The 27676-nt window shown below is 33.7% G+C and overlaps 3 protein-coding genes across 3 annotated transcripts; 1 reads left to right on the forward strand and 2 right to left on the reverse strand.

The window, feature by feature from the left end:
- Positions 1-1571: 1571 nt before the first annotated feature.
- LOC138325914 (zinc-regulated GTPase metalloprotein activator 1-like) lies at positions 1572-24507 on the forward strand. The gene is made up of 15 exons (XM_069271924.1): positions 1572-1649; positions 2303-2389; positions 2937-3023; positions 4898-4994; positions 5519-5610; positions 6420-6479; positions 18594-18631; positions 18961-19007; positions 19489-19575; positions 19946-19990; positions 20371-20427; positions 21732-21792; positions 22858-22992; positions 23264-23390; positions 23930-24507. The coding sequence occupies exons 2-15, from the start codon at positions 2305-2307 to the stop codon at positions 23992-23994; spliced, it is 1083 nt and encodes a 360-aa protein (XP_069128025.1). The 5' UTR covers positions 1572-1649; positions 2303-2304; the 3' UTR covers positions 23995-24507.
- LOC138326121 (neuronal acetylcholine receptor subunit alpha-9-II-like) lies at positions 7990-9294 on the reverse strand. The gene has a single exon (XM_069272253.1). It carries the CDS (start codon positions 9292-9294, stop codon positions 7990-7992), a length of 1305 nt encoding a protein of 434 aa, XP_069128354.1.
- LOC138326122 (acetylcholine receptor subunit alpha-like) lies at positions 11852-13102 on the reverse strand. Its single transcript, XM_069272254.1, has one exon. It carries the CDS (start codon positions 13100-13102, stop codon positions 11861-11863), a length of 1242 nt encoding a protein of 413 aa, XP_069128355.1. The 3' UTR covers positions 11852-11860.
- Positions 24508-27676: the final 3169 nt, after the last annotated feature.

A 27676-nucleotide genomic window follows, 5' to 3' on the forward strand; every position in this document is an offset into this window, starting at 1 on the left:
TAGATTACCCCCAAGCCCACGGCAGCCATTACAGTACAACCGAGAACCCGAATTTCGCCCGTTTTCAGTGTCATAAAATTACGTATTCTGGTTAATATTTTTGTCATCAATTTTGGGATTTAGTTTATAACATACATATGAGTCAGTTTGTAGGTTCATTATATCATATTTTTAAACAAAACTTTGAGTATTTAGGATTCTCGAAGCCGTGCGCAATGAATGTATCCTGGTCGGCATTTACGTACAGTACTACGATCTGTAATTTATATCAATTTAAATGAAGTCTACCTAATATGTATTCAAATTATATAAAATTAATACCATTTCAATTGGAGACTTAACACAGCAGTCCATGGCATAAAAGCGGCTGAAAATGAAAAATCAAAATGAAATATGCAGCATGAATATGAAAACTGAACGATTTCACCATATATTATTTTTCGAGATCGGCAGCCATACGTGTACGTGTAACACAGTAGTTGATACAAGGGCATTCCATTAAAACAACATGTACATATTAAATAACGAAATATATATATATATCTTAAACACGAACCTTTTGAGATAAAAGTGTTGGTAATCATTCATATGATTTATTTCCCAAACAATGCTTGGGCCTGCGGTGATCTACCAGCGATGAAGCCATACACGAGCGGCCAGGTGGTTCACGTTTTGTTTATATATCATATCGTGTTGTGAACAGCATTTTCATTTTTAACAGAAACATGATACATTGAAATAAATCATTTATTCATAAACACTTTTTCACAACCTCAATTTATACGTATGAACAAAATCGGGTACGTGTGATGGCCCGGCAGCGCTTCGATAGGTGGCTTCGACACTAAATCTACACTTGTTATATTTAGCAATAAACAAATGAAAATGTAAAAATGTTAACAGCCATAACCTGTGAAACAATAAGAAACCATTTCAAAATCAGAATTTGCAAGTATGAAAGTGTAAACTTTTGTCAAAGTATCGATTATGAAGCAGGGATGTACGTATCTGTTATTGTTTTTATCAGTCGCCATACTGTGTTTGTACCTTTGAGGACCCGGATGTAAACTTTTTGTGACGTCACGCCATCTTTTCTGAAATCTCCTATTATAAGAGACTTATTAAACGTTATTTATTCCTATTCCCTTGTACATGTATTACTTTTATCTAAATTAATGTTATACATTTTGATTACACTAAAACTTTGTTCGTTACGATATATAGTCCATGATGTACAAGATAACTTGACTGACTACTTTTGAACTTCAGAAGTAAACATTGAACTAGTTGACGTCTTATTGTAGTTATTTAATTTCCTTACTTTGTTTTGATGATAAAATGGTGTTGTCATCTTGCCTTATCTCGATATCAAATAAAATCAAGTCTGGTGGTATAAATAACAAGAGTTTTACAATGCAGATGTAGTTTTAGGCAATATATCTATACATACCAGAAATTGTTTATCTTTATATTAAATCAATATGTTTATTAATTTAAAGTGTAACTGACATGCTTTTTATACTAGGAACGACAACTCTCACAAGTTCGTTGTATTGCTATATTTACAAACAGTTATCCCCCTTCGTTGACTCTCCACTGTTTTTGTAGCCGAAATCAACAAACAAACCCACGTGAAACAAAACTAACAGGTAAGCGTAGTAAACTCTCACACTATTACGTCATGAGATGTAGGATCGTGTTGGTTTTATTTCGTAGTTATCAATGTATCAACCGGCTTACCGTTTTTTATTACACAAAGCCTCGTCCATCGACAGTTTTATGAATATTATACCGTAGCCTATTACTAGTATTAGTGTTAGTACATGTACATTGTAGATCAGATATTGTAGATCAGTATTTAACTGTTATATATAACGTTATATATATAGATCTGTATTTATGCAGGGAAGTACAATGTACTATATACAATATACTTATATACTGTAGGATTTCGTAGTCAATATTTTATATTTGGTTAATAAAAATTCCGGAGGATTTCGTAGTCAATAAACTGATAATTATAGGTGTACATGCAAGTAACATGTACAAGTAATGAATGTTATATGTACATGTATACTGTATGGTTCTTAAAACAGCCAAGAAATAGGAAGGCTTAAATAGTGGTAAGTGCATCATTAACACAGTCCACTAGACCAAACTTTTAATCACATGTCAAAATCATACTACATCGTGGACACCAATTAAACACTGTTAGAAAATGGCTTGTGCATAGACAGTGTATCACAAATTCAATGTATAACTATTACATGTAGTAACATGGGATGTTTTTGTTTTCGTTCAGAAATGTCTGACGATGATGATGAGATGCCAGACCTGGTACCGGCAGAGGTTACAAGGGTGCCAATTACAGTCATCACAGGATTTTTAGGTAGGTCTAATTATATAAATTACAAGAGTACCAATTACAGTCATCACAGGATTTTTAGGTAGGTCTAAATTACAAGAGTACCAATAACATTCATCACAGGATTTTTAGGTAGGTCTAAATTACAAGAGTACCAATTACAGTCATCACAGAATTTTTAGGTGGGTCTAACTTGCAAGAGTACCAATTACAGAATTTTAAGGAACAATGTAGAATAAATGGATTTATAACAGTCATAACAGATTTCTCGAGTTTGTACTTCAATTATTTTGTGGTAAATCAAAGGACCAAAACTACCTGCTCAGTCAGTCTCAAACACAGAGCCTTCAATTTTGCTCTTCCAGGGATTGATATAACAACTGTGATGGTAACCCCTGGATTACTAACAAGGATGTATTACATATAACATACAACGTGTTGAATGATATTGTCCATTGTTTTCTGCCATGTCTGTAATGCTCTTGGTTTGAAGGGTTGCTCTACTGTTTCATCAAAATAAATCATCGAAATGTTTGACAGTTTTTCAAAATACACACTACTCTACTTTCAGGTGCTGGAAAAACAACTCTATTGAATTATGTGTTATCTGAACAACATGGAAAAAAGATTGCAGTCATTATGAATGAATTTGGTGAAGGTAATTTTGTTCTTTAGTTTACTGAAAAAATGAACTGGAAAGTCATATTTGTGTTATGCAAATTAAAGATTGATAAAAGATTGACAATATATTTATGTATTTGAAGATGTAAATAGTTAAGTAAGAATTTATATATTAGGACTGACTATACATATATAAATGTGATAAATTTTACTACTGCAATAATAGACATATTGCACAATTCCAAGGCTGCTAGTTAGGTCCGCTCTAAAAAACTCTTTTGTTTACTTAATCATCAAGCCAGTGCCAAACTGACTGGTATTTAGTACCGGTAGTTTAGTAAATGTGTACTACAAAACAAATAGGGCATTGGGTCAGGTAAAAAAAGCACAGCAGGGCGCCATGCTAATCGGGGTTGTGGGAAACACTAAATCATAATTGTAATTTAATATACAGTCAAACCTCGATGTATCAAAGTTCAAAGGACCGTCAGAAAAACTTTGAAACATCGAGACTTAGAATTATTCGTGGTTGAAATTAGACCAACTTTTTTTTACCATGACCAACTGTGGTAGTTGTGTACATGTCGTCTCCGTTCCGTAAACTTTATAATCATTGTATTTTCCACAAGCAAAACAAAATAAAAACGAAGTATACAGTTAATCAATATGTATATTATAAACAAGACTTACATGTACTAGGCCTAACCCATGTACATGTGTTCGTTTGGTGACTAGTTAAGCGATGGTTAATATTACGGAATGAATATAAAAACGAAAACACGTTGTAACAACGAAACTAAAAAGGAGGATCCGAAAGTGCTACTTGGTATTTATGCCAAAATTTTGCAATGTAACAGTTTTGAGTATGAGTTGCTAATAATGTGGCTCGCTATTTACCGTTCCGTAAATTCTACAAACCGCTACCAATGGCATAATCCCTATTGTCCGGCGAAGGGCTGTCGCGAGACAGCTAGGTGTGACAGCATGCCGTGGGGTATCGGCGAACACCTGATCTGTACAGGTAAATTTTTATTCGAATCATCGAGTGTCAGTTACCTATGATTCTATAACAAATGGTCCATGAAAAAAGTTCGATACATCGAGAACTTTGATTCACAAAACTTCGATTCATACATGGGTTAGTTAGTATATGTTATTTAGTGAAGAAATTCGGGACCAGACAAAAAGTTCGATACAGCGAGAAATTAGATTCATCGGAGTTCGAATCATCGAGGTTTGACTGTATTTTAGTCCTTTCATTGCATGTAGAAAATTATAAGGTCACATCTGTAGAATGTTATTCTATTGATTGGACATCTCTTGTGCTCATAAAGGTGTTATACAATGTACAATAATGTACTAGAATTTTAAATGAAGATAAAAGATTTGACTGTATGCAGAGGTATGTGAAAATACTCTTTATTCAAAGTCTTATAATACAAATATAATGACATTGACAAGAATTGAAATAAAAATTAAATAAATATAATGACATCATATGTTAAGATTAACTGTTAAGAACAACCGATAGTTGATGTACATTTGATAATACTCTAGTGGTTGAAAAGTAAATTACAATTGATGGACCTATTTACTACATGTATAACAAATTGTCTGTTCACTATATATTGCTACACCTGTATGATATATTGTTACATCTGTATGATATATTGTTACACCTGTATGGTATATTGTAACATTTGTATGATATATTGTTACACCTGTTTGAAATATTATTACACCTTGATGATATATTGTTACACTTGTAAGATATATTTTACCACCTGTATGATATATTGTTACACTTGTGTGATATATTTTTACACCCGTATGATATAATGTTACACCTGTATGATATATTGTTACACCTGTAGGTTATATTGTTACACCTGTATGATATATGCCTAACAGGCGAGTCTGTGGAGAAGTCGATGTCGATTGGACAGGAGGGTGAACTGTACGAGGAGTGGCTAGAACTCAGAAATGGCTGTCTCTGTTGTTCTGTTAAGTATGTACTAGCTCTCTTCATATAGCTGTAACAATGAATTCTAAATTGAAATTGAAAACATTAAATTCTATCTATTGAGGTCTACTACATACAATTTAGCATTTAGAATTGAATTCTTAGTAGTCACTTTTTTGGTGCTGGTATAAATTCCAATTTGTTTCTGTCTTTGAAGAACATTCAAGATAATATCCCTATTAATTCCATTTACAAAATTTTGCAAAATGATCTATAAAAGAATGATTTAAAGAATTGTAAAAATGAAGTGTTCACAGAATAAAAAAGCGATTAGCAGTACTAAAAAAGTGTATGATATTTCATGTGAGAAAATAAAATTAATGTTGGATGATCTAAAAATATGAACAAAAATGCTATTGATAGATAGAAGTATAAACTACAGTGTATTACTAGTAACCTTTTTTGAGAAACGTCTCAATTTCAAGCATTGACATTAATTGTCATTTAAAGACTTGTGCCCAATAATATGAATAGTTGAATGTTAAATGTTGTGTTCATTTCCTCAATAGAGATAATGGTGTAAAAGCCATAGAAAACTTGATGACAAAGAAAGGCAAGTTTGACTATGTGTTGTTGGAGACCACAGGATTGGCTGATCCAGGTAGGTACACGGACAGAACTCAAAAACTTCAATTCTGACTGGTTAAAAAGGCTCAAATATAAATATCTATCAATTGAAATAAAATTAGCATGAAAAATATATTTCATTCATCACTCAACAGCATAAATTTATGAACATGTACCAGTGCTCCAGTTAAGATGCGTACACAGGTAAAATTCTCATTAAAATTTACAAATTGCCCCTAAAATAGTATCTGTAGGTACTAATTACCCCTACATAATATTTGTATTATGCAATGCAGTAATTATGAGCGCATACATCCAGAACTAAAATCAGAAGAAATTTAATAAAAGCAGTGGCATTCAAGTCCTGCTCAAGAGTCTGTATCAAATGCATGTTAGTGTTCTTGTTTCAGATAAATATTTGCTAACTTGTCATTGATTTCCTCAAAAGCGCAAGTTCAATTACCCACCCCTTCAAAAATTATCTGGGACACTGTGTACTTTTTGAATGAGTATGAGCAGGATGGAAGCATTAATGTTTTGTTTTCAAAGTTTTTTACTAATACAGTGTATATCTATTTTGGTGGAATTATGTACGTAATATCGACTTGGAATCCTAAAATGTTAGCACATTGAAGGATCAAATGATTGTAAATATGGAATATAATAAGGAAGGAATGGTGTGCATGTTTTAGCAGTTTTTAATATCTGAAAGAAAACAAACATAAAATATCTTATAACTACAGTAATAAATATGCTAATAATTTAGATAAAGGATGACTTGGATTTAGAAAATAACAATTGATAACATCTAGATTTATAAAAGAAAACCTTTCTGTTTGCCAGGACCCATTGCTTCCATATTCTGGTTGGATGAAGAGCTCTGCAGTGACATATTTCTTGATGGTAATTACGTTTTAATCTACACTTTATATCAAGAGTTTTCTTTTGCATGAAATTTATTCAATGAAGATAGTAAGATAGTACATAAAAACGAAAAGTAAAGAACGTCATTAATGTAATTGAACATTATTTTCACAAATATACATAAATTGTATCAATATCAAAGCATAATTCATATCATCATAAAGGCCAACAAAAAAGTGCAGTACTTGATGTTTAGAGAAATTAAATGTCCTTTGTTAGGACAGGTAATGTTACCTTCTTTGATGAAGATTGGGCTGGGATGTTGTATCCCCTTATAACCTCTGTCTTTTTCCCCTAGATTTATTGCCCTTTGTTTTTCTGTCAGTTTCCTCACCACGTGTTTATCCAATGATTATTTGACATTATGAAACAAACAAGTCAGTGCCTAACAAAAACTGACTGGCAAAAGTAAAAAGGCAAGTTCAGTATTACAAAATAAAACCAACATGTGTCAAATTTTTTTTTATAAAAAGAATTCATGCATCAATGGCAAAATGTTCAACAGAACAATGAATATTTCATATATAACTGCCAAAAAAACCCTCAATATTTCATTGAACAACAAATTATTCATATATCAGTATATAATCACTGACAATAGTAAAAAGTCCAATATAGAATTCATACATCACTAGCAAAAGAAAGTTTATAAACAGAAATAATATTTCCACCACATCCCTGCTAACCTTTCCAAACACAGTTGGCATTGCTCACTGATTCTGATCTACCAGAGTTATCCTCCATTCGTTTAACAAAGGAAGTAACTTAAATAGATCAGAATGATTTTAATGTTATTATCATCGTGGCATTTTTACAATCGTTGTGCCAGTCATCACGGCAATCTGATTAAAATTAGATCTTCTATATGTCGTTCCACGTAGAACATTCCACTCGGATGGTCTACAGGAAGCAACACAAAAGATCTGATTTTAATTAGATTGGTGATCACGGTATATAACTTTTTAAATGACAGTTCCGCCCTTGATGATAGTTACATGTTTACATATTATAGAAGAAAAAATATCTTGAGATGTTGTTATAAATTTGGATAAAATATACAGAATAAGCATTAAATGCATTCAGTTTGCAATATTTGGGAAATTGAATGACAACTGGACAACGAGAAATTTCCTATAAATTCCAACTGAAAGCAACCCAATGCTTAAATGAAGATTTCATATATTACTGGCAATAGTAAAAAAAATAACATTCAAATTTCATATCTCTTTAAAAATATCACAGCAAAGAGTGCATATAGTAAAACACGTTTACAAAGAAACGCTTACAACAAATTAGTTTTATAATGTTTTGAAATATCCGTCACAAGAGGACAGGACATGTCAATCTGGTGTTTCAAAGAAGAATTAAACAATTTTGTTAAAAAATAAATCTACATCTTAATCATGTACAATAAAAAATTTTAACTGTGAATGTAAAAATTAAATTGCTATGAACACCATGAACGCATGTTTGTTCACAGTATGTTAAGTTACTTGATAATTGAGAGGAAGTAACCAAAAGTGATAAACCCAGTCAAGATAAAGAAAGCAATAAGATAAATCTTGTCTGCATGTTTAGCAACCGTACGCCATGTTATTAGCTCCGTTTGCGGTGCAACAGTCTGTTGCTGGCTATTTTCTGTTTCACGGGTCTGGAGTTTTGTAATGTCTATCTCATCAACAGAATCCAGACGCATGATAGCATGGCTTTTGATGGAATATTTCCTCCCTGGGGTGTCTTTGTTTCGTTCATTTACGCTGGATGCCACTTGACGTTTTCGAAAATGTTTGCGTAGGGAAAAGATGAAGTTTTGAATCCATTGTGGAACTGGTTCGCCTCTTTCATGTTTGTTGTATGTTCTGATTTGACACATGTTTATGGTTACAATAAACACACTGATGGCTACAAGCGAGAGTATATAATACGATAAGGTCGACATTGGATCGGATGAGTCCGGCATCCTGTCACTAACCACCGTCATATACACTGTGAACGCCAGTAATATCGTGATGCTGTAGGATACCCGTTCTCCCGAATTAAACGGGAGGATGAAGACAAACGGATTGACGGCCGCCAGTAGGATGATTGGTACTATGACACTGATCATAAAGTTTACTGGCCGTCTGATCATGATGATAGTAAAGGAAACAATATCCATGACGTCATCCTCTTTTACAGTGGCGCTTGTTGTTGTTACTTTCCATTCACTGTTGGCGGAAAAGTATTTGAGGTTAATCCTTGGTTCTACTTCAGTAAACAAAACCTGTTGTCTATAATATCCATGTGTAGTCATATCAATGGTACATGTTTGTTGGTCGAACGGGAAGTCAGAAACGTCAGGAGAACAGCTGGCCTCCAGAATACGCCCCGGGGACCAGTGGACAGTTCCGTTGGCTAGTGCAGTGACTCTAAAATTTTTGTCACTGATGGGATCAAAATCCTTTGCTGGATTAACCAAATACATCTTTGGAAGCCAAATCTTGTTCTGTGAAAATGTAATAGATGCTGTATTGTTGTAGCTACCCGATTCCCATACCAGACTTTCGTCTGTCCAAGTCAGGTGCAAAACAGAAACTACCGAAATAATTCCGGTAACTTCATTGAAGTCGTTGATGGACACCAGAACCATTTCGATATTAACAGATACTGGTTTGGTCTGGTCCTTCACAGGACGAATCTCATTGGAGTAATTCACCATTTGGTCCGCCATCAGAGTTTTCACATCGTCCATAGTATGAGCAGTTGTGGCTTGTATACAGGCTGTAGTAATCATAATACAGACGGCAGGGGACATGGTTCGGGGGGAAGTTGAATGCACCAAAACCTCTTGCACTTCAATGAATATATGATACCGTGTTTCCTATCTATTGTCCCAAGAAATTAAATGCATTTGATAAAAGACATCCAAGAAATGCATATAGTAATGGAATAATGAAAAAAATAGTATCTGAGAGTAACGTCTTAGTATTTACCAATGAGTTCACACTTCTACATTGTACTTCAACCTTTAGGTGACAATGAATCGTTTAATGTGGTAATTGTATTCTTATATACATACGTACCTGGTATAACATATTAATGCAGAGTGCATATCGATCTTTCAGGTTAAACCATCCTACCCAGCCCCTATGTATGTGTCGCTATCATATATATAAATCTAATTCTAATGCACTGTTTATCCTACACTAACCATGTTTAATTATCTGTGCTGCATCCCAGGTCACTTTATAAATCGATGATTCCACTTGATGAACATGAATTAATGATGCCATCTATTTGACGACTATATAATGTCGTATTGTTGCGCCTGTGCCAGGACTCTTATTTTTGAAATACTTTGCATCTTTGACAAATAAACAGTTCTTTGTCTGCATCATTGACCGGTGTTTTATCTCCATCTACAACAGCTATAAGTGGCTGTGGATACTTATATTGTGTTAAAGCCTATTAATTCATGTGTTAAAAGTTTGGTCCATTATGCGTCCATAGACAGTGCTAAAGGTAATTACGTTTTTGTGTTTCAAATGCCTATAGACACACCAATGTACACACAGTTATTTTTTTGAATGGTTTAGTAAATAACGTTGATGTAAACAAATGTTCGCCTCGCCTGAAACGGAGTCGTGCAGAAGGCACATAAACACTGTTGTTGTAACGCCATTGACGTTGCCAATGATGCATATGTTCCAATTTTAAGTTTAGCTCCGTTTGCGGTAAAATATTGATAGACTATCCACATTTGGATACAGAAACTTGATTTTTATAACTAATATTTTGGTGATAAATGTCATATTTTTACTTCAATATTAATGTTACAATTAGAAAAGTTTTCGATAAATGTACAAACTACCAAAGCTACATCAACATAAGATACAATGTCGTATTGTGACATGCTTAGTGCAAAGCGACATGCTTAGTGCAAAGCATTGCTTGTTTGCATACTGTATTTTCGGGTTTTGTTTATCTTCATGACGGTAAAACCTCGCAATTTTGGGCTTGGGCAAAGTAAACATTGTTTTTATGCATGATGATTAATTTTCGTTGAAGTATAGCTGGGGAAATTTAGATTTTTAATCGAATGTTGTATGTTAAAGATGCTCCACCGCTGACAAATAGTAATTTTTCTCTCAAAAACAATAGCGGACGATTTAGTGGTTTTCTTCAGTTACAATAGTCACTTACTTGCCAATATTACCACCATAAAAAAGTTTGAGCTTCTAATTTTACTTCAAGATAAAAATATTAAAAATAATTAATTGCATCCCGAAATTCTGTGTTACTATGTCCTAATTGGAATGCAGTAACGATTGCGCAAGCACCAAAAGCAAAATGATTATTTTAAATTATTATATGTGTTAATTAGGCATATATATACACGATTAAACACCCAATTATTGTTCTAATGATGGGTATCATTTATGCTCTGTCGGCGATGGAGACTCTTTCAATATCAAATGTATTGCCGATGATAAGCTGGCGTCACAAATAATGATAACTTATTATTGGTTATTTTTGATTCCGTTGATATGTCTTCATTGCTTGCTTTTAACGATTAAATGAACATGACATCGATGGTTTCAGGATGATACATTTGAATATATGGGGAATAATCGTGGTCCCAAATATCCATGGAAAGAAACACAAATACAAGTTTTAACATTTTATTCACATTTTATATACTATGGTTATGTGGAAACATTTTAATTTTGTAACGGAGAATCGTCGTTAATTGTGAAGTTTTCTCAAGGGAATATGGAATGCACTAGAATACCTGTAGGGATTACAGTATATATGGAGAGGTTACGATGCAGTGCAACTTAATTTATAAGGATGGGCAAACACTATTGATAAAATCTGTCCACAATATATGTCCATAATGAGTTTCTCCATCAGTGCGGCGAACTGGAACTATGGTACCCACTCTGTCAACAGATGACATTGAGCTTACTGGTGTATCACGTTTCTTTGTTAATATATTATACGTTATATACCAATTGTAAATCAGAGTTGTTTAAATAGGAAGCACAGAATCTTATTGGTGATATCAAACAATGATTATTGATTGGATCAGATAAAACATCCTGCATCAAGCACTACCCAAATGACTTCTGGGTAGACCATCAGTTCATACAGGTAGTGGTTACATACATCCGTACAAATTCATTAAATTTACCATCACATAAATCCATACAAGATGATTGCCACGTCCTTTGAGAGCCATAATCTATACACTGTTTGCATTAGAACTGAATGACAGCTACACATTATCTATTATCTTTTCTATAGACTGACATTGTCTCCTTCCGAATTTTCAGATCTTTTCAAATCATTTCATATTCTAAAACAAAATACTCTATTCTTCATATGGTAACGGAAAGGTAATAAATAAGAGACGAAATACCAGTGAAAACTAGAAAGAGTATGAAATAAAATTTATCAGCAAGTCTTGCAATAGTTTGCCACGTAATGTGTTCCGGCGGTACTGGACCGGTCTTCTGAACTCCGTTCTTTTCGTTTGGATGTGTCCGGATGGTATCCGTTTCATCAACAGAATCTATCCGCATGACATTGTATGTGTTCATCCCATCTGTGGCCTCTGAAGTCTGTTTTATCACTTTTTCATCCTTTAGGTTCGATTCCACTTTACCTTTTCGACAGAACTTGTGAAAAAACAACGCCAAACTACGAATCCATGGATTCATGGGTTCATCATTGTCGTGTTTGTTGTAGGTTCTGATCTGAATTATATTTATGACTACGATGAAGACACTGAGGGAAAGCATTGAGAGTATATAATATGATAACTGAGATACTGGATCTGATGAGGCTGGCATCCTGTCACTAACCACGGTCATATACACGGTGAATGCCAATAGAACGGTGATGCTGTAGGAGACCCGTTCTCCCGAATTATATGGGAGGATGAAGACGAACGGATTGACGATCGCCAGCAGGATGATTGGTATAACAACGCTTACCATGAAATTTAAAGGTCGCCTGGTCATAGTGATCCTAAATGAAACAATGTCGCTGACATAAGTACGTACCGAGACGGATGTTGATGTAACGTCCCAGGCACTGTTCGTGGTGAAGAAATCCAAACCTATTTGTGGTTGTGATACATTGAGTGAAACATGCCAACTTGAATAATCATATGCGGTGACATCAATTGTGCATGTTTGTTGATCAAATGGATAGTCGGAAACATCGGGTGTACAAGTTGCTTCAATGATACGTCCGGGTGACCATGTGATACTGCCATTGTTTTTCACCTCGACTTTGAAGTGTTTGTTGCTGATTGGTTCAAACTGCGTCGCTGGATTAACGAGATACATCTTTGGAAGCCAAATTTTTTTCTGTGAAAATGTAACGGATGTGGTATTGTTATAACTACCCGATTCCCAAACCAGACTTTCGTCTGTCCAAGACAGGAACAGAATAGCAACAACTGAAATAATTCCGGTAACTTCATTGAAGTCGTTGATGGATACCAGAGCCATCGAAACATTAACAGTTACTGGTCTGGTCTGGTCCTTCACAGGACGAATCTCATTGGAGTAATTCACCATTAGGTCTGCCATCAGAGTTTTCACGTCGTCCATAGTATTAGCACTTGTGAATGACACACAAACAGATATGATTATCAAGTAAGTTAGCCAGGTCATTACTCTGAATCTGTACAACTATCCAATCGTATGTTAACCATCCAACTTACTTTTGTGTTTGTTGCTGACTTGCTGTGTGATAAAAAAACTTCCTCGCTCTGGACCAAAAGCACTGATGTAAATCAGGTGATTTGATGTGCCAGCCCATTGATTACGTTAACACCTCCTGGGTCAATAGTGCGGTTTTCATTGGACGGTAAATGTTCAGTGTTTAATTTTCTATCCGTGATCAGCCATCACGAATAGTTTGCGTTTAGGTCTTGTTTGATTTAGACTGATTTTGATTGCTATGGTACATTAAACAATTATTGGACGACCGATGTCAATGGGTATGGGTGTTTTATATTAATTGTTTTATTATCTATTTGTTTACATTTAATTTCCTCGAGATATAAATCGGTATCGCCTTTATTGTATAAAGTTATATTTGCCATTTGTAACGGAAATGATTTAGGCACATTAGAAATCACTTTTTAGACAATAGGAGTAAATTGTGTCTTACTCAATGTTTTATCAACTATTTAGTTAGTACGAAGATACGTTCCCGGCCTACTATACCTTTTGGCCGGGTACGAATTGGTCCCTATGTGTCGTAATGGAGCACTGCCTCCGAAAATCACTCGGGCACAGTTTTCTATACTTTTTTGTAGGTTTCCGATTATTTTATGCGTATACATGCATTTACATATTATTTTTGTCCAAAAACAAACACAACCACCATTCTTTATATCTACCGTACCGCTTACACGACGTCAAATTCACAATTTGTGGACTTGCCGTATAAATTCCCTTCAGAGAGACCTTCATATGTATTATGTAAAAAAATAATGCCTCGATGAGAACTTGATAATTTACGTGGTTCAGTTTTATTGCCGAGTAGGTCAGCGACATCAAACAGGTACGATATAATGCAAACAGACGTTTTATAATGGTTTGCATAATCATTACTTTGTTCCATTAGCAGTAATAGGCACCAATTGTAGCTCTAAAGACGACATCATTTTCTGTCTAAAAGTCTTTTGAGCTACAATATTGCAGCTACTATTTAGTATGATTGATATAACGTCCTATTAACAGCCAGTGTCGTTTAAGGATGTGGTAGGTTAAGATGATCGAGGGAAACCAGAACACGGTGAAAAAAACCATCGACCAGCAGCCAGTACCTCACATGGGTTTCGGACTCGCGACCCAGGGGTAGATGGCTTGCGATTATATGTTAGGGCGTCTTAACCACTCGACCATCTCGGCCCCTTCAAATGGCAAGGAATATTTAGAATTAAATGTGAATATATAGTAATTACAAACACTATATACGTGGAAATTTTCGTGGGTGATTAATTTCGCGATTTCCTTTAGTGAACTATACGCGTGGGGGTAATTTTTGCGATCTAATGATATTCACGTAATGGTGATGAAACAGCCGAACACTATCTTTTCATATGTCCTTTATTTAATGAACAAAAATCATCACTCAGAACCAAAATCAGTATTGCCTACTCACCCGATTTCCCCGGGTTGACCCGTTTTTTAGATATTTTAGAATGTATAACCCGATGGACCCGGCGGGTCATCAAATAACGCGATTTTCAGCACTTGGACCAAAGTGTTAAAAAGCTCACAAAAAATCGTCAGATAAGCCATTAGCGCAATTTTGATTACATCTCAGGGCTTAAAGGTAGGTTTCGCCCAATGAAATATAAAGACTACGAAATTGAAATTTATCCTATACATAGATATAATCTTCAGATCATTTTCAATGCATACAGCGAACAATATGGGTGGTCAGTTGCCTAGCTTGACCAGGAAAATACTCCTCTAAAAATAGAGCGAAGTCAAGCTTTACATAGAACATGACGTATTTTTTCCAAAACGAGGCCGCAGCAACAAACGGAAGCGTGCAACAAAATGTCAGATAAAAGTGACAGTCTTGCCACGGCATGTTTACTTAAAAAACAACAACAAAAAATCGAAGTGCGAGGGGCTGTTTATACATATCATATAATCTAAAACACTTCATGTTACTTACATACGCTCGCTAACTTTGTACACCAAATATACATGTAGTTAGTCTGCGGCTGTTCGTGCGCTGGCATATGTGTTGAAATTTTAACTCACCACGTGCAATGCCGTTACACGAGTCCCAACAGATCCCGGCAAGTTCCGCTTGAGATGTGGCTTCTGTTTCTTCTATTGCTACATGCCACCTCTGAATTTAATTCCCTATAGATATCATAGGGTGCTACCGAATCCATTATAATTTCCTCCACTTTGATGCCGATTCAGATATATTTTTTTCATCTCACGCACTTTCGTTCAGCCATTTTGTTTACTTTTAGTGCGTGATAATGCGCATGCGCCAAACTTCGACAACGCAATCCATCGCAGCTTCATTTGCATATTATTTTGTCTGACGGACACCGTAATAAATCAAGGATTTCCTTCAATTTTGTATTCAAGACACATTTGTTCAATCTCAAACACATAAAGAAATTAAATTGAGATATTTTAATATGTTTTTTCATCTTTTCTTCCGCTTATCGCATTTCACAAAAAAAATATTTATTTGGTTGGGCGAAACCTACCTTTAAGACTCATATGAGGTCCTTGTATAAAGCAGGTAGCTATGTTTGTGTTTACACAAACTTTAATAAAGGTGTTAAATTGTAGCAATTACTCTATTCAGTCATGCTTCATGATGTCCATGATCGTTTTTAGCCAAAGCCAGATAGCAAAATCAGACATGGCCAATTAATACTGTTCAAAATCAGAAATTATCTCTTCAAAATTCTTCAAAAGTACAAACACTTGTGATCTCAGACAAAGATTTACTCACATGAATTAAACAGTAAACGTGAAGTTGAACAGTATCCTGTTTCAGTAGGCAGGCAAACCAATCATAATGGCCGTCATTTTGTTTAGTCAAAGATGATAATGAAACCGGACAACAAAAAATCCGGATTTTATTAAATATTATTTTAAAGATTTTTTAATACAATATTTTTATTTTTTATCAGATTTAAATTATATTATTACATAAATATATCATAAATGTTATTGAATTACAATATGAAAATAATAAATATATGCATATCTAAGGCTTTTAAAAAGTGTTAAAAATACACTAAAATGTTGTTTCGCACATGACACTTGTTTTGACCCTTTCACCCGTTTTTTCAAGGGTGATCACCCGATTTGACTTCATCAGAGGTTGGCAATACTGCAAAATACATAACTCTAATATTCCCCACTCACATTTTAACACAAAAAATCTACTGCATGGTTGTGACAATTGTGATGAAGAACAAAATACATATTTATTGCAATGCATATCAGAATATACATCTGAAACTAAAAGATTTTTTTTTAGATTTTTCTTCTATGATAGGTTGGGGAGATACACTAATGATAATATTCATTCATAATGTAATGTTACATGTTAAAATACTTTGTCGATAATTTGTACTATACCGGATTTGTTTGGAGATGACTAATATAGGCTTTGACTGTTGCCAAATCCATTTGCATATTATTTGCAATAAAATTTGTTGAAATGAAATATCAAGTAAATTATAAAAAATCGTTAGTTTCCTCCTTTGATTCCTGTTTGACCTTAGGTTCTTACGAGCGGTGTACAGTATGGATGTAAAATCTGAATACATATCCTACAGTTCAGGCTACCTTTAATTAATGTCAATTGTTCCTTTAGCCTGGCCAATGTGACCAGTGTTTTTATGCATACCTGTCGTGCATCGACTCGGGAATTGGACGCAGGACAGGCTTTCACTCTTTTGTTTTCTAATCGTGTAAGATTGACGTTTGACGGGAAAGATGTAATTATCAGTCTTTTGTTAATAAATGTTCAAAGTATATATCCGTATATATCTGTTTGTTTACCAATGAAAATCATCGTATATCGACTGAGATGAAGTCTAGATTACGAAAACAATTGTTTTATAAATCGAAACAGTACACGCCAAATAGACATATCGTTCTTTCAAAATTAAGATTTGTTCGTATCTGTCACTAATTAAGTGTTTGATTAAACACAAAATAAAATAGGAAGGTGTTGCTAATTCGCCTTTATGATTAAATTTATCGTAAAGTTTACAAAATATTACGCGCGGGGGAAATTTTCGCGATCAAGCGACCTTTGCGTAAGTAGCGTGAATTTCCCCGTTTACAATAAGGACAATAATGTGATGCATACATATTGTTGATGAAGGAATTGGTGTTTAGAGTTACATATAGAGGCAGTTTTTACACTTTTGTGTACAGAATATGTAGTTATACCATGGTGGTGGTAATATTAGGACATTAATCACTACCATTATAGAGATGTATGTATATGTTTAATCTCACTTATATTCTTTAAACAAACATGTATTAATTTGTGGCGACTTGGTATCGCGCTTACATGGCGATTTAGTCACATGGTTTTACTGAATATACTTTTGGTTGACACTGGTCCAGTTGTATAAGTGTCCCATGGTTACGCGGGATTTAATCACACATTTAATTAAGTATGTTAACAGTATGATGGTTATCTCACCAGTACAACATCATAAATAAGTCTTGATGGTTTGTTTACATGTATTGTGGCACTACTTACAATAATGGTTTAAGTGTGTAAACATATGATTGTATACAAAATAACTACTACACTAGAGGAAATATTTGGTTGCCCTAGTTGTATGGTAGAATTTTCCAATCGTGGTTTTTCTAGAGAGTATTTAATCTTTTGTCAACAATGTTTTTTTAAGCTATGACCACATACTCGGGAAGTCCCTTCCATGTCTATTATTCTTTTGCCCAATACATTCTTTGAAATGTTTAGACGAAGTTTTTTTTATTGAAGACCTCCTTCTCGGAATTTCTCATAGCAGTTACACTTTACTATCACTATTTACACTATCTTGTTGATGATCTCCACCATGTTCACACATTACTCTCACTATTTACACTGTCTTGTTGATGATTTTGAGGGTCTCCACCATGTTCACACATTACTCTCACTATTTACACTGTCTTGTTGATGATTTTGAGGGTCTCCACCATGTTCACACATTACTCTCACTATTTACACTGTCTTGTTGATGATTTTGAGGGTCTCCACCATGTTCACACATTACTCTCACTATTTACACTGTCTTGTTGATGATTTTGAGGGTCTCCGCCGTGTTCTTTTAGTCGTCTTCATAATAATTTGCGTTGTGCTTGCATTTAACTTTGTATACATCCGATAATGATACTTTGTTGTCATGTTCATGTGCTTTTATATGCGTTTATTGTGTGTTTACGGGTTGACAGACGAGAAGTTTGTTCTCCACCTAGTAACGTATTTTATACGTTGGGTATCTGTTAACGTTAAACTGGGTAGTCAGACAAACTTAAGGCTTGATGTTGTTAATATGATTGTTTGTGTTTACAGGTATAATCACAATGGTGGATGGTAAATACTGTAGTCAGGTAGGTTGTTTACTATCCCTATCACTAACTTTTGATATGATTTATGAAATTTCATGACCGTAAGACTGTTTCTGTCTTAAATTTGCTCGAAATTGACATTGTGTAGAGATGAAGGTCTTGTGACGTTATAGAATATTGTTTTTGGAAATGTGATATGTTTTAATATCATCCCTAACGGAGGTAAATTATAACGTAATATAACTATAGACGAACATATAAGGATGGCTTTCAACTGTGATATATATATATATACTTCATATTTTTTAAGATTTAGTATGATAAATTTTATGCATATATTGGATGATTTTGTATTCTATTCCAATACTCAGCATCTGAAAGAGAAGAAGGAGGACGGATCTGTAAATGAAGCCATAAGGTAAACCATCGCTTTGTATTAAATGTTGTGGCAAACATAATTAGTGATGTGGCGTCGTGGATCAGTGACGAATCATCCAATCACAATATTTCATTGATACTTTCAAGTGACATCTACAGAAGTATAGCAGTAAAACCAGGTTCATGTCCATGTTACAATGTGGTTACAATTATGTACGTCAATGCAACCGAATCTTTAATGCCACACCAACAATATTTGGAGATTTTGTTAGCAAGGCATTTTAAGATGAATGGCATATTTACACTAGTAATACACAAAATGTGTCTGATAAAGATATTTTATTTAATAATGCCACAAGTGTAAAACGATTTTTCCATGTAATATAAACATATACATTGTCAAGACAATTAAAGTGATCTTTAATATTTAAATATAACAACATAGTCGATACCGATTTGTTGTAGCTGATAGTATCCTTTATGATAGGTATTCATTGTTTATATTTACCATTGTGTTGCAGACAGGTAGCTTTGGCTGATATAATAGTTCTCAATAAAACTGATCTCATTTCTGAGGCGGAGCTGACCTCACTGAAACAACAAATCAGGTCAGTCTATAGTGCAGTATTACATTGGGTTAAATTGTATTGGTTCTACAGTTGTATTTTCTTAGAAATAAATCAATATTGATTCCATGTGGATAGCCAATAGCTCGAACATTTGCAAAAAAAGGAGACATTCTTGATAATATTTTTTATTAGCTTATATTTTATCCGGTCAAAACTTTAAAGTAATGACAATATTATAAATATATTTTATCATGCATTGTAAATGTAGATACGATATCATAATATCATCACAAGATGTGCTGAATTTAGTATTGTTTAAACTTTATATACTATTTGAAAAAGAATTTTTTCAATGAATACACATTTAACTGAATAATTTATTTATACAATCACCGTTTTTAACTTTCAGGAACATTAATGGTTTTGCAAAATTAATAGAAACCACCATGTCGAGGTATGTAACGGTTTGGATTTCTACTCACATCTTCAGCTTCTGGACATCAATCCATCAAAGACAATAATTGTTTTTTTTGTAAAATAGCAGCTGTAAAAGACAAAAAAAATCGAATAGAATGGTGTAACATACCTACAGTCGATCATTTAAAAAATAATTATACCCGATTATATATGCTTTGTTAACCGTAATTCAGTGTAGTAAAGTAGTTAAATCCTATTTTACGAAGTGGTTGTCTGATGGTCGCATAGTGTGTAGTTAATATTTTTGTATCATTTGTTTTGATTTAATATCATCTTTGACATAATAATTTCTGTCCATTGTTAACAATTTACAATTATTGAACTATTATAGTGAAAGTATATATAATTTTGTTATAGAGTCAACCTAGATGAGATTCTGGATTTGAATTCTTATGATGGAAAAAGTAAAAACAGGTATGTATTTAGTTGAACTTTTGTTAAGCAACCTTACGTGTATGTGTACGTGTAGACGGGGAATCCTCGGAATTAAGCGTGTATGTGGTCATCATTTTATGTTACCTTGCATCTGCTACACGTAGCTATGAATTGTAGCGTGGCGATTACACGTAAGTACAAACGTGTAAACAATTCTGTTTGAATAACTATTTTGTTCAATGACTTTTACAATAATTTCTGTTTTGTTTTATATTTATGTTATATTACAATGACTGATTGCGTTTGAATGAGACACAGAACATTGATAAATCGCTAGATGAGTATAGCTGGCTTACATAACTCCATACACGTCATAAAAACGTCCTTTTTATGACGTAAACAGATAACGCCAGCGTGTACGTCTACGTGAAGTCTTCGCGTACCCGCACACGTACACGTAAGGTTGCTTAAGCTCTCTCATTCTGTTTGAATGCCTTTGTATTTCAATGAATTTTATAAGGGTCAAAGAAGTAATATCAACAGGATTTTCCAGATGACACGGGATCCAATCAAACGTAAGTCTGTTGGATACAAATTACTTCAAATGGTAAACATGGGACAAGGAAGTAATTCCAACCATGTGAACAAAACAAAATTGTCAAATTTTCGAGGCGATCAGCCCCTTTATCAAGACATACAAAACGAACACGATTACATAATAGGATACGAACAGTAATGCGGGACAAAGTAGACAAATATTAAACTATATAGCACAATGGAGCGCAATTTACCCTTCGGCAAGTGGCAGCCGAAGGCCGGATCTACAAAGGAATTTTACAGTAATTTCTCTTTTTAAGGATTTATGCTGTATTACAGTGTGTAATTGCGTTTGAATAAGACACAATCCATTGAGAAATCGATAGATGAACAGAGCTAGCTAACATAACTCCATACAAGTACACGTCATAAAACATCGTTTTCATGACGTAAACAGATAACGTCAACGTGTGCGTCTACGTGTAGTCTACACGTACCTTACACGTACACGTAAGGTTGCTTAAGCTATCTCATATTACACTATTGAGAAGATTTTTTATGATTCAATGACATAAATATGACCAATGGATCTAGCATTGGTTTATTCCTATTAAAGTCCTCTTTGTATTGTTCCGAATTCAATATTAACGTTGGGATTGTGTTTATCATATTTGAATGTTGATGATGAACGAGGAATTTGATGAGGAAAGTAAGATAAAATGAAACACTATCTCGACTTTGTACGTTGTATCTCATTAACAAATATTTACGACCACTTTATACATGTATATATATCTGTTATTCAGCATGGAGGAGGTTTTCTCACAACGAGGCTTTTCTCAGCAAGACAAACATGTGATTGATCAGGTAATGACATAGAGGTCTCTAACAGGAATTCAAATCGCTATCCTTTAAACACTAGAAAGAGGAATTCAGTTGATATGCATGTAAATGGAAGTTTTTTTCCGGAAGTATCCTAAAATTTCATGTAAAGATGCTCGACCTCCGACAGCGTATAAACGATACTCATCATTTGAACAATAATTGTTGTTCAATCATGTATATTCATATGTCTAATTAACACAAAAAATGATATCAGATCATTTATGTTGCTTTGGTGCACGCGCAATGAGTACTTCATTCCATTAAAGGACATAGTGCAAGGGAAATTTTTCGTGACACAATTAATTATTAGTCCCCTGCCGATGAAACCGCAGGGGACTATAGTGTTTGTTCCCGTCGTCTGTCTGTCTGTCCGGATTTGGTTTCCATATGATAACTTGAGAACGAATTGATGGATTTTCATCAAACTTCACACAATGGTAGCATATGGGAAACTACAGCTTGAGATTAAGTTTGGGGTTAAAAAGTCAACTACAAAGGTCAATATAACTTAAATTGATTATTTCATATTTTTTTTTGTTTCCAGAAGATAACATCAACAGAATTTGTTCAAACTTCACACTATGTTAGCATATGAGAAAATAGAGTTTGGGATTGAATTTGGGGTAAAAAGGTCTACTACACAAAAAAATTAGTTTTCGGACAATAACTTGAGAACACTTCAACATAATTTGTTCAAACTTAATACAATTATAGCATGACTAAGCAATGATAATAACTTGCCATATATAAAAAAAAAATGTAATTGACGCAGGTAGGGGACGTGTGTTGCTTGCAACACTTACTGTAAGCTTGTTTTTAATATTTTTAACTTGAAATAAAATTAAAAGCTCAAACTTTTCAATTGTGGTAATGGTTTAAAGTAAGTAACTTTTATAACTGAAGAAAAATACTAATTCCATTCGTCTGCTCCTGTTTTTCATTGAGAAAAAATTACTATTTAATGAATGTAATGAATACCAGGATATGACCTGGTGTAATATTGTTCATGATCTCTCATATAAATGTTACTTTCCTGTTCTATACTAGACTGTAACAACAATAACCTACGAGTTTAAAGGTGAAGTCGACCTCAAACTTCTGGAAAAGGCCTTGCAGGATCTGCTTTGGGAGAAAATCGTAAAAGATTCCGATGGTGACGTCATCGAAATCCTTCGTCTGAAGGTAGAGACGATTTATTCGTTAACTCTGTATGGTCATTAATGGGGATTTAACAGTACACGGTGTTAAAATGTTAAGGAATAAACATTACTGATTATTATTATAATAAAGAAATGAATATATGTTTAGTTTACAAGAAATGTTTAGTTTACAAGAAATAAAAAAAACCCACAAAAAAACACGTTAACAGCAAAAACCGGTGAATGCTGAATGAAAGAAAATGCATCTATGAAATGACAAGTGATTCTTTTCATACCTGTCTATTGTGTTTTAGGGACTTATGTCAATAGAGGGGGATCCTAACAAACTTGTGGTCCAGGCTGTGAGAGAACTGTATGACACCTTCCGGGCGTCACCATGGCGACAAGACGAGACCAGACTAAACCGCATAGTTTTTATAGGTAAGTCAACGTTAGTCTGATTCGTTGTACATACACCTCCACAACGCAGTTAGAGGATATACCTGATTCAGGTTGTGCGGCGGTCTTCCTGTCCCTCTGTGTGTCTGTCTATTCGTATGTATACACAACGATCGACTGACTACTCATCATTATAGATTTGATCAATTTAATAAAAAGGTTATGGCAACATTGATACATTGTAGATGTGGTAATATATATCGAAGTATTTACTTTCAGAGTTATGCCCCTTTGTCGCAAAAGGGTTTTAATTGAAACAGGTATCATTCAATTTATGTATTTTGTTATCAGACTGTATTTGTAGTAAGTGTCATTTATTTGTAGCAAAATTAAAGACATTTGTGATAATTGTCCGGTGTTAAAAAACATCGATCTCTCAAAAAGAATTTTCCCTGTGTCCATTACGATATTTCACAAAGAGCGTACTGTATTTTGAAACCATTATCACAGATAGACGAAACATTATGTCATCGAAATATACCAAAACAGTATTCTTAAAGTATGACTGTTTTATTTTTCAGGTAAACATTTGGATAGACAGGTATTAGAAGATTTATTTTCCACATGTCGACTAGAAAACAGATGACGTTATCCGGGTTATATGTATATATTTATTTTTTAATCTGTACCCTGTATCAAACAACTTGCCGATTTACTGGAAATATGCAATAAACACTGACACTAAAAATTCACCTGTAACATAAGTGAGTCTAAAGAATAAAATAATTTTAATTTTCTGAAAATCCATTGGCCAGCAATGCATTATATAGTACAATGCAAAGCAAAGCTAACTTAATGCTCCTCCACACATATCAAGAACAACTCAACTAAATGAAATTAGATCACCACCCCATAAAAGGATGACATTTAAATTTATAGTTAATATTCCACCATGTGGATGAAAATAATAGAAATAATGATTATCAATACAAAGTAGTTGCAACCATACACTATTAACAACTAGAATTACTGTTATTATACGGTAAGCATATATTAAAGTGATTATAACCATGAGGTAATGGTATAGGTGTTTGAGAGACTGTTTTGTACTGCTCCTGTGTCTTTCTCCTTGTATCAATAAACTTCTTGATATAGAAAATGTTTTTTATCTTATTTTTCTATTGTATCATTATTTATCTGGATTTAATCACGATTATCATGGAACTTTTAGTCAATATGAAGTTAAGACAAAAATGTTCTTCGAAATTATGCAGTCGTCTTTGACTTAAAAGCGAGTATACTGCTGTAGTAAACATAGTGGCATGGACAAAATATGAAACTTTAACACCTATCACAATGGATATTAGAACCTATAAAACGTGGGCTACATCGTCATTTCGGATACGATGTAAAAATACAATGACAAAATATCGTACAGTTATTTCAGTAGAAAATCTGAAATACGGAAATGAATTATGTAACTACAATATCTATGATGAGTGTTCAGCGTATCCATTAAGGAATAGCAAATAAAAATCTCTAAAAAGTAAAACTATTATGTCAAGATATAGGTGTTTGAGAGACTGTTTTGGACTGTTCCTTTGTCTTTCTCATTCTATCAAAAACCTTATTGATATAGAATATGATTTTTATCTTGGTTTTTTTTCTTGTTTCATTATTTATCTGAAATTAATCACGATTATCATGACACTTTTAGTCAATACGAAGTTGTTAAGACAATAATGTTCTTTGAAATTATATACTATATTTGTGGGGCTAGTCATGCAGTTGTCTTTGACTTAAAAGCGAGTATAATGGATCGAATAAGGTAAAACAGCTGATCCTTGCACATAGTTGTTTACTATAGGCCCTAGTAAACATAGTGGCATGGCTATTTTGGTGACAGGAATATGACCGAACCCTGTGGACATACTAAACTAAAATATACAATTGTTTGCATATTCTGCCCAAAATTATACGACTCAACTGTCATACCTAAGGTTAGGCCTGATGCATACAGACCTTTTATCATTTAAGTTATGTTCAATACACCTAAAAAGTGATATATAGGCATACCACATATCACTAGTTAAAACAGGGTCTAAAACCTTAAAAGCGAGTATAACGCCCCATTTGTATTCAATGAAGTGTGAAAATCCACAACTGAGTAATGAGATAAATTGGCAAAAATATGTTATATAAAATCTTAAAAATTGGACAATTAAGAAAAATGCCACTCGGTAGCTGAAACATTAAACTAGAGTGTTATATAGTGGGTCTTCCATCGAATCCAGAAATTCAATAAAAGAAGGATCCTATAAAGGTGATATAATTCTTCGCTCGGAAATTTAATGCGATTCAATAAAGGAGGTTTCATGAATGAATTTCATGAATGAATGAATTATTGATAACAGATTTATAAAGCGAGTTGATGAGATATGTTATTATACTTTTACGAAACAATTCAGTTTGATCGGGATCATTTTAACGGTGGTACGTTTATATGAAAAATTGCTGATAACGCTAATATTCTGTATAACGTCATGTATTTTTATGAGGCTTTATCATATAAATACACCTATTACAAGAGATAATAGAATCTATAAAACGTGGCCTGCATCGTCATTACGGATACGATGTAAAAGTATAATTACAAAATATCGTAGTTATTTAAGCAGAAAATATGAAATACGAAAACGAAGTAACTGCAATATCTATGATGAGTGATCAGTGCATCCATATACATTATTTATTTACTAATCACGCATATATCATATATAATTAATCATAAAGAGTTTTGTTTGCAATAATTCGTAATGATTCGACCCTATTTTGATAAATTAAGAATAAAAACAAATGCTGGATAGCGTCTGTGGGTCAGTGCTGAGGGTCGAACCCTCGACACCAGGATAGATATAACCAAAAGGTCGTGTACAGTGTATCGAAGGAACCACATGACTGAGCCAGCTTACCAGCACTCCGATCGAATTATTGTACTTAAGGCTAACCGGAACAAGGTTAACCACGTGACTGACAGGTGTGTTGTGTATCAGCGTTATTAGTCTACGTGTATGTAAATACACGGGTAACTTAGTGTCGTAAACTAAACCGACATTAATGATATATTAAATAGCATTTCAGAAAGGCAAAGCAAAATCAATTTGTAAAGATATTTTCATTATTTTATTTTATAATTTAAGAATATATATATTATTGCATAAATGTACAATATTAAATTACTGGCGTAATAAGATGAAACGTAAGGGGGGTTATATACCAGAAAGTTGAACACGGCATTTAACGAATTTTGTCATTGATAAAACACAATGTTACAGTATATAATTATTAATTTTGCATTTGTTGATACCTTTGTACTTTTTGCACGCGTAAAATCTAACATATGCCTGTGTTGACGTCAGGAAGGCTTAATTAAGGATAAGAGCTAAAATAATTTCAAACTTGGTTATTACCTGGAGTTTAAACTCACGGTTAAATGTAAATGAAGGATTGTTTTAATAATAGGCATAAACCATGAACCATTTACCGAAAAAGAACACACACAATAATAATAGCATTACATTGCATTGTGTATGCGATTATAAGCTATGTGATGAGGTTACACTTTACTTAGTTGTATTTGAAGTCCGAACATTTCTCCTTCTCCCCACAGGGGGCCAACTCAATGAAAATGGATGTTGTCATACATTTTTTGGTATTTGGAGGATGGACTGATGAGTATATATGACAGTCATGTGATTTTTTTTCAAAAAAATACGAGATTTGAAAAATATTTACTTAAATATCCCGATTTTTTTTAATAATTTTTCAAATCTCGTATTTTTTGAAAAAAATCACATGACTGTTTCAAAAAAATACGAGATTTGAAAAATATTTACTTAAATATCCCGATTTTTTTAATAATTTTTCAAATCTCGTATTTTTTGAAAAAAATCACATGACTGTCATATATACTCATCAGTCCATCCTCCAAATACAAAAAAAAATGTATGACAACATCCATTTTCATTGAGTTGGCCCCCTGTGCTTCCCCCCTGATCAATTTGGTTGTATGTTTTAAATACGATAAAGTCTGTAATACAAGTAAAATGTCTTATCCTTTATTTTCTTGTCACTTTGACTTATTGTTATACACACTGTCTATCGGAGTGAGTAAAAAAGTCTGCATTAAAGGATAATATTGAACTCTGTCACTGTCAGTTTACCCCTCTCATGGCCAATATAGTGAACATATAACGTATTCACACAAATGATTGAACATACGTTGAAAGAATATGGATATAATGATAAACTTACCTTGTTGCAATGGC

Source organism: Argopecten irradians, chromosome 6, assembly GCF_041381155.1.
Source record: "Argopecten irradians isolate NY chromosome 6, Ai_NY, whole genome shotgun sequence".
NCBI lineage: Eukaryota > Metazoa > Mollusca > Bivalvia > Pectinida > Pectinidae > Argopecten > Argopecten irradians.

Coding starts and splice junctions, on each gene's coding strand:
- LOC138325914 (XM_069271924.1), top strand. CDS start 2,305: ATGTCTGACGATGATGATGAGATGCCAGACCTGGTACCGGCAGAGGTT. Junction 6,480..18,593: donor CAGTGACATATTTCTTGATG/GTAATTACGTTT, acceptor TTGTGTTTACAG/GTATAATCACAATGGTGGAT. Junction 18,632..18,960: donor ATGGTAAATACTGTAGTCAG/GTAGGTTGTTTA, acceptor TCCAATACTCAG/CATCTGAAAGAGAAGAAGGA.
- LOC138326121 (XM_069272253.1), bottom strand. CDS start 9,294: ATGTCCCCTGCCGTCTGTATTATGATTACTACAGCCTGTATACAAGCC.
- LOC138326122 (XM_069272254.1), bottom strand. CDS start 13,102: ATGGACGACGTGAAAACTCTGATGGCAGACCTAATGGTGAATTACTCC.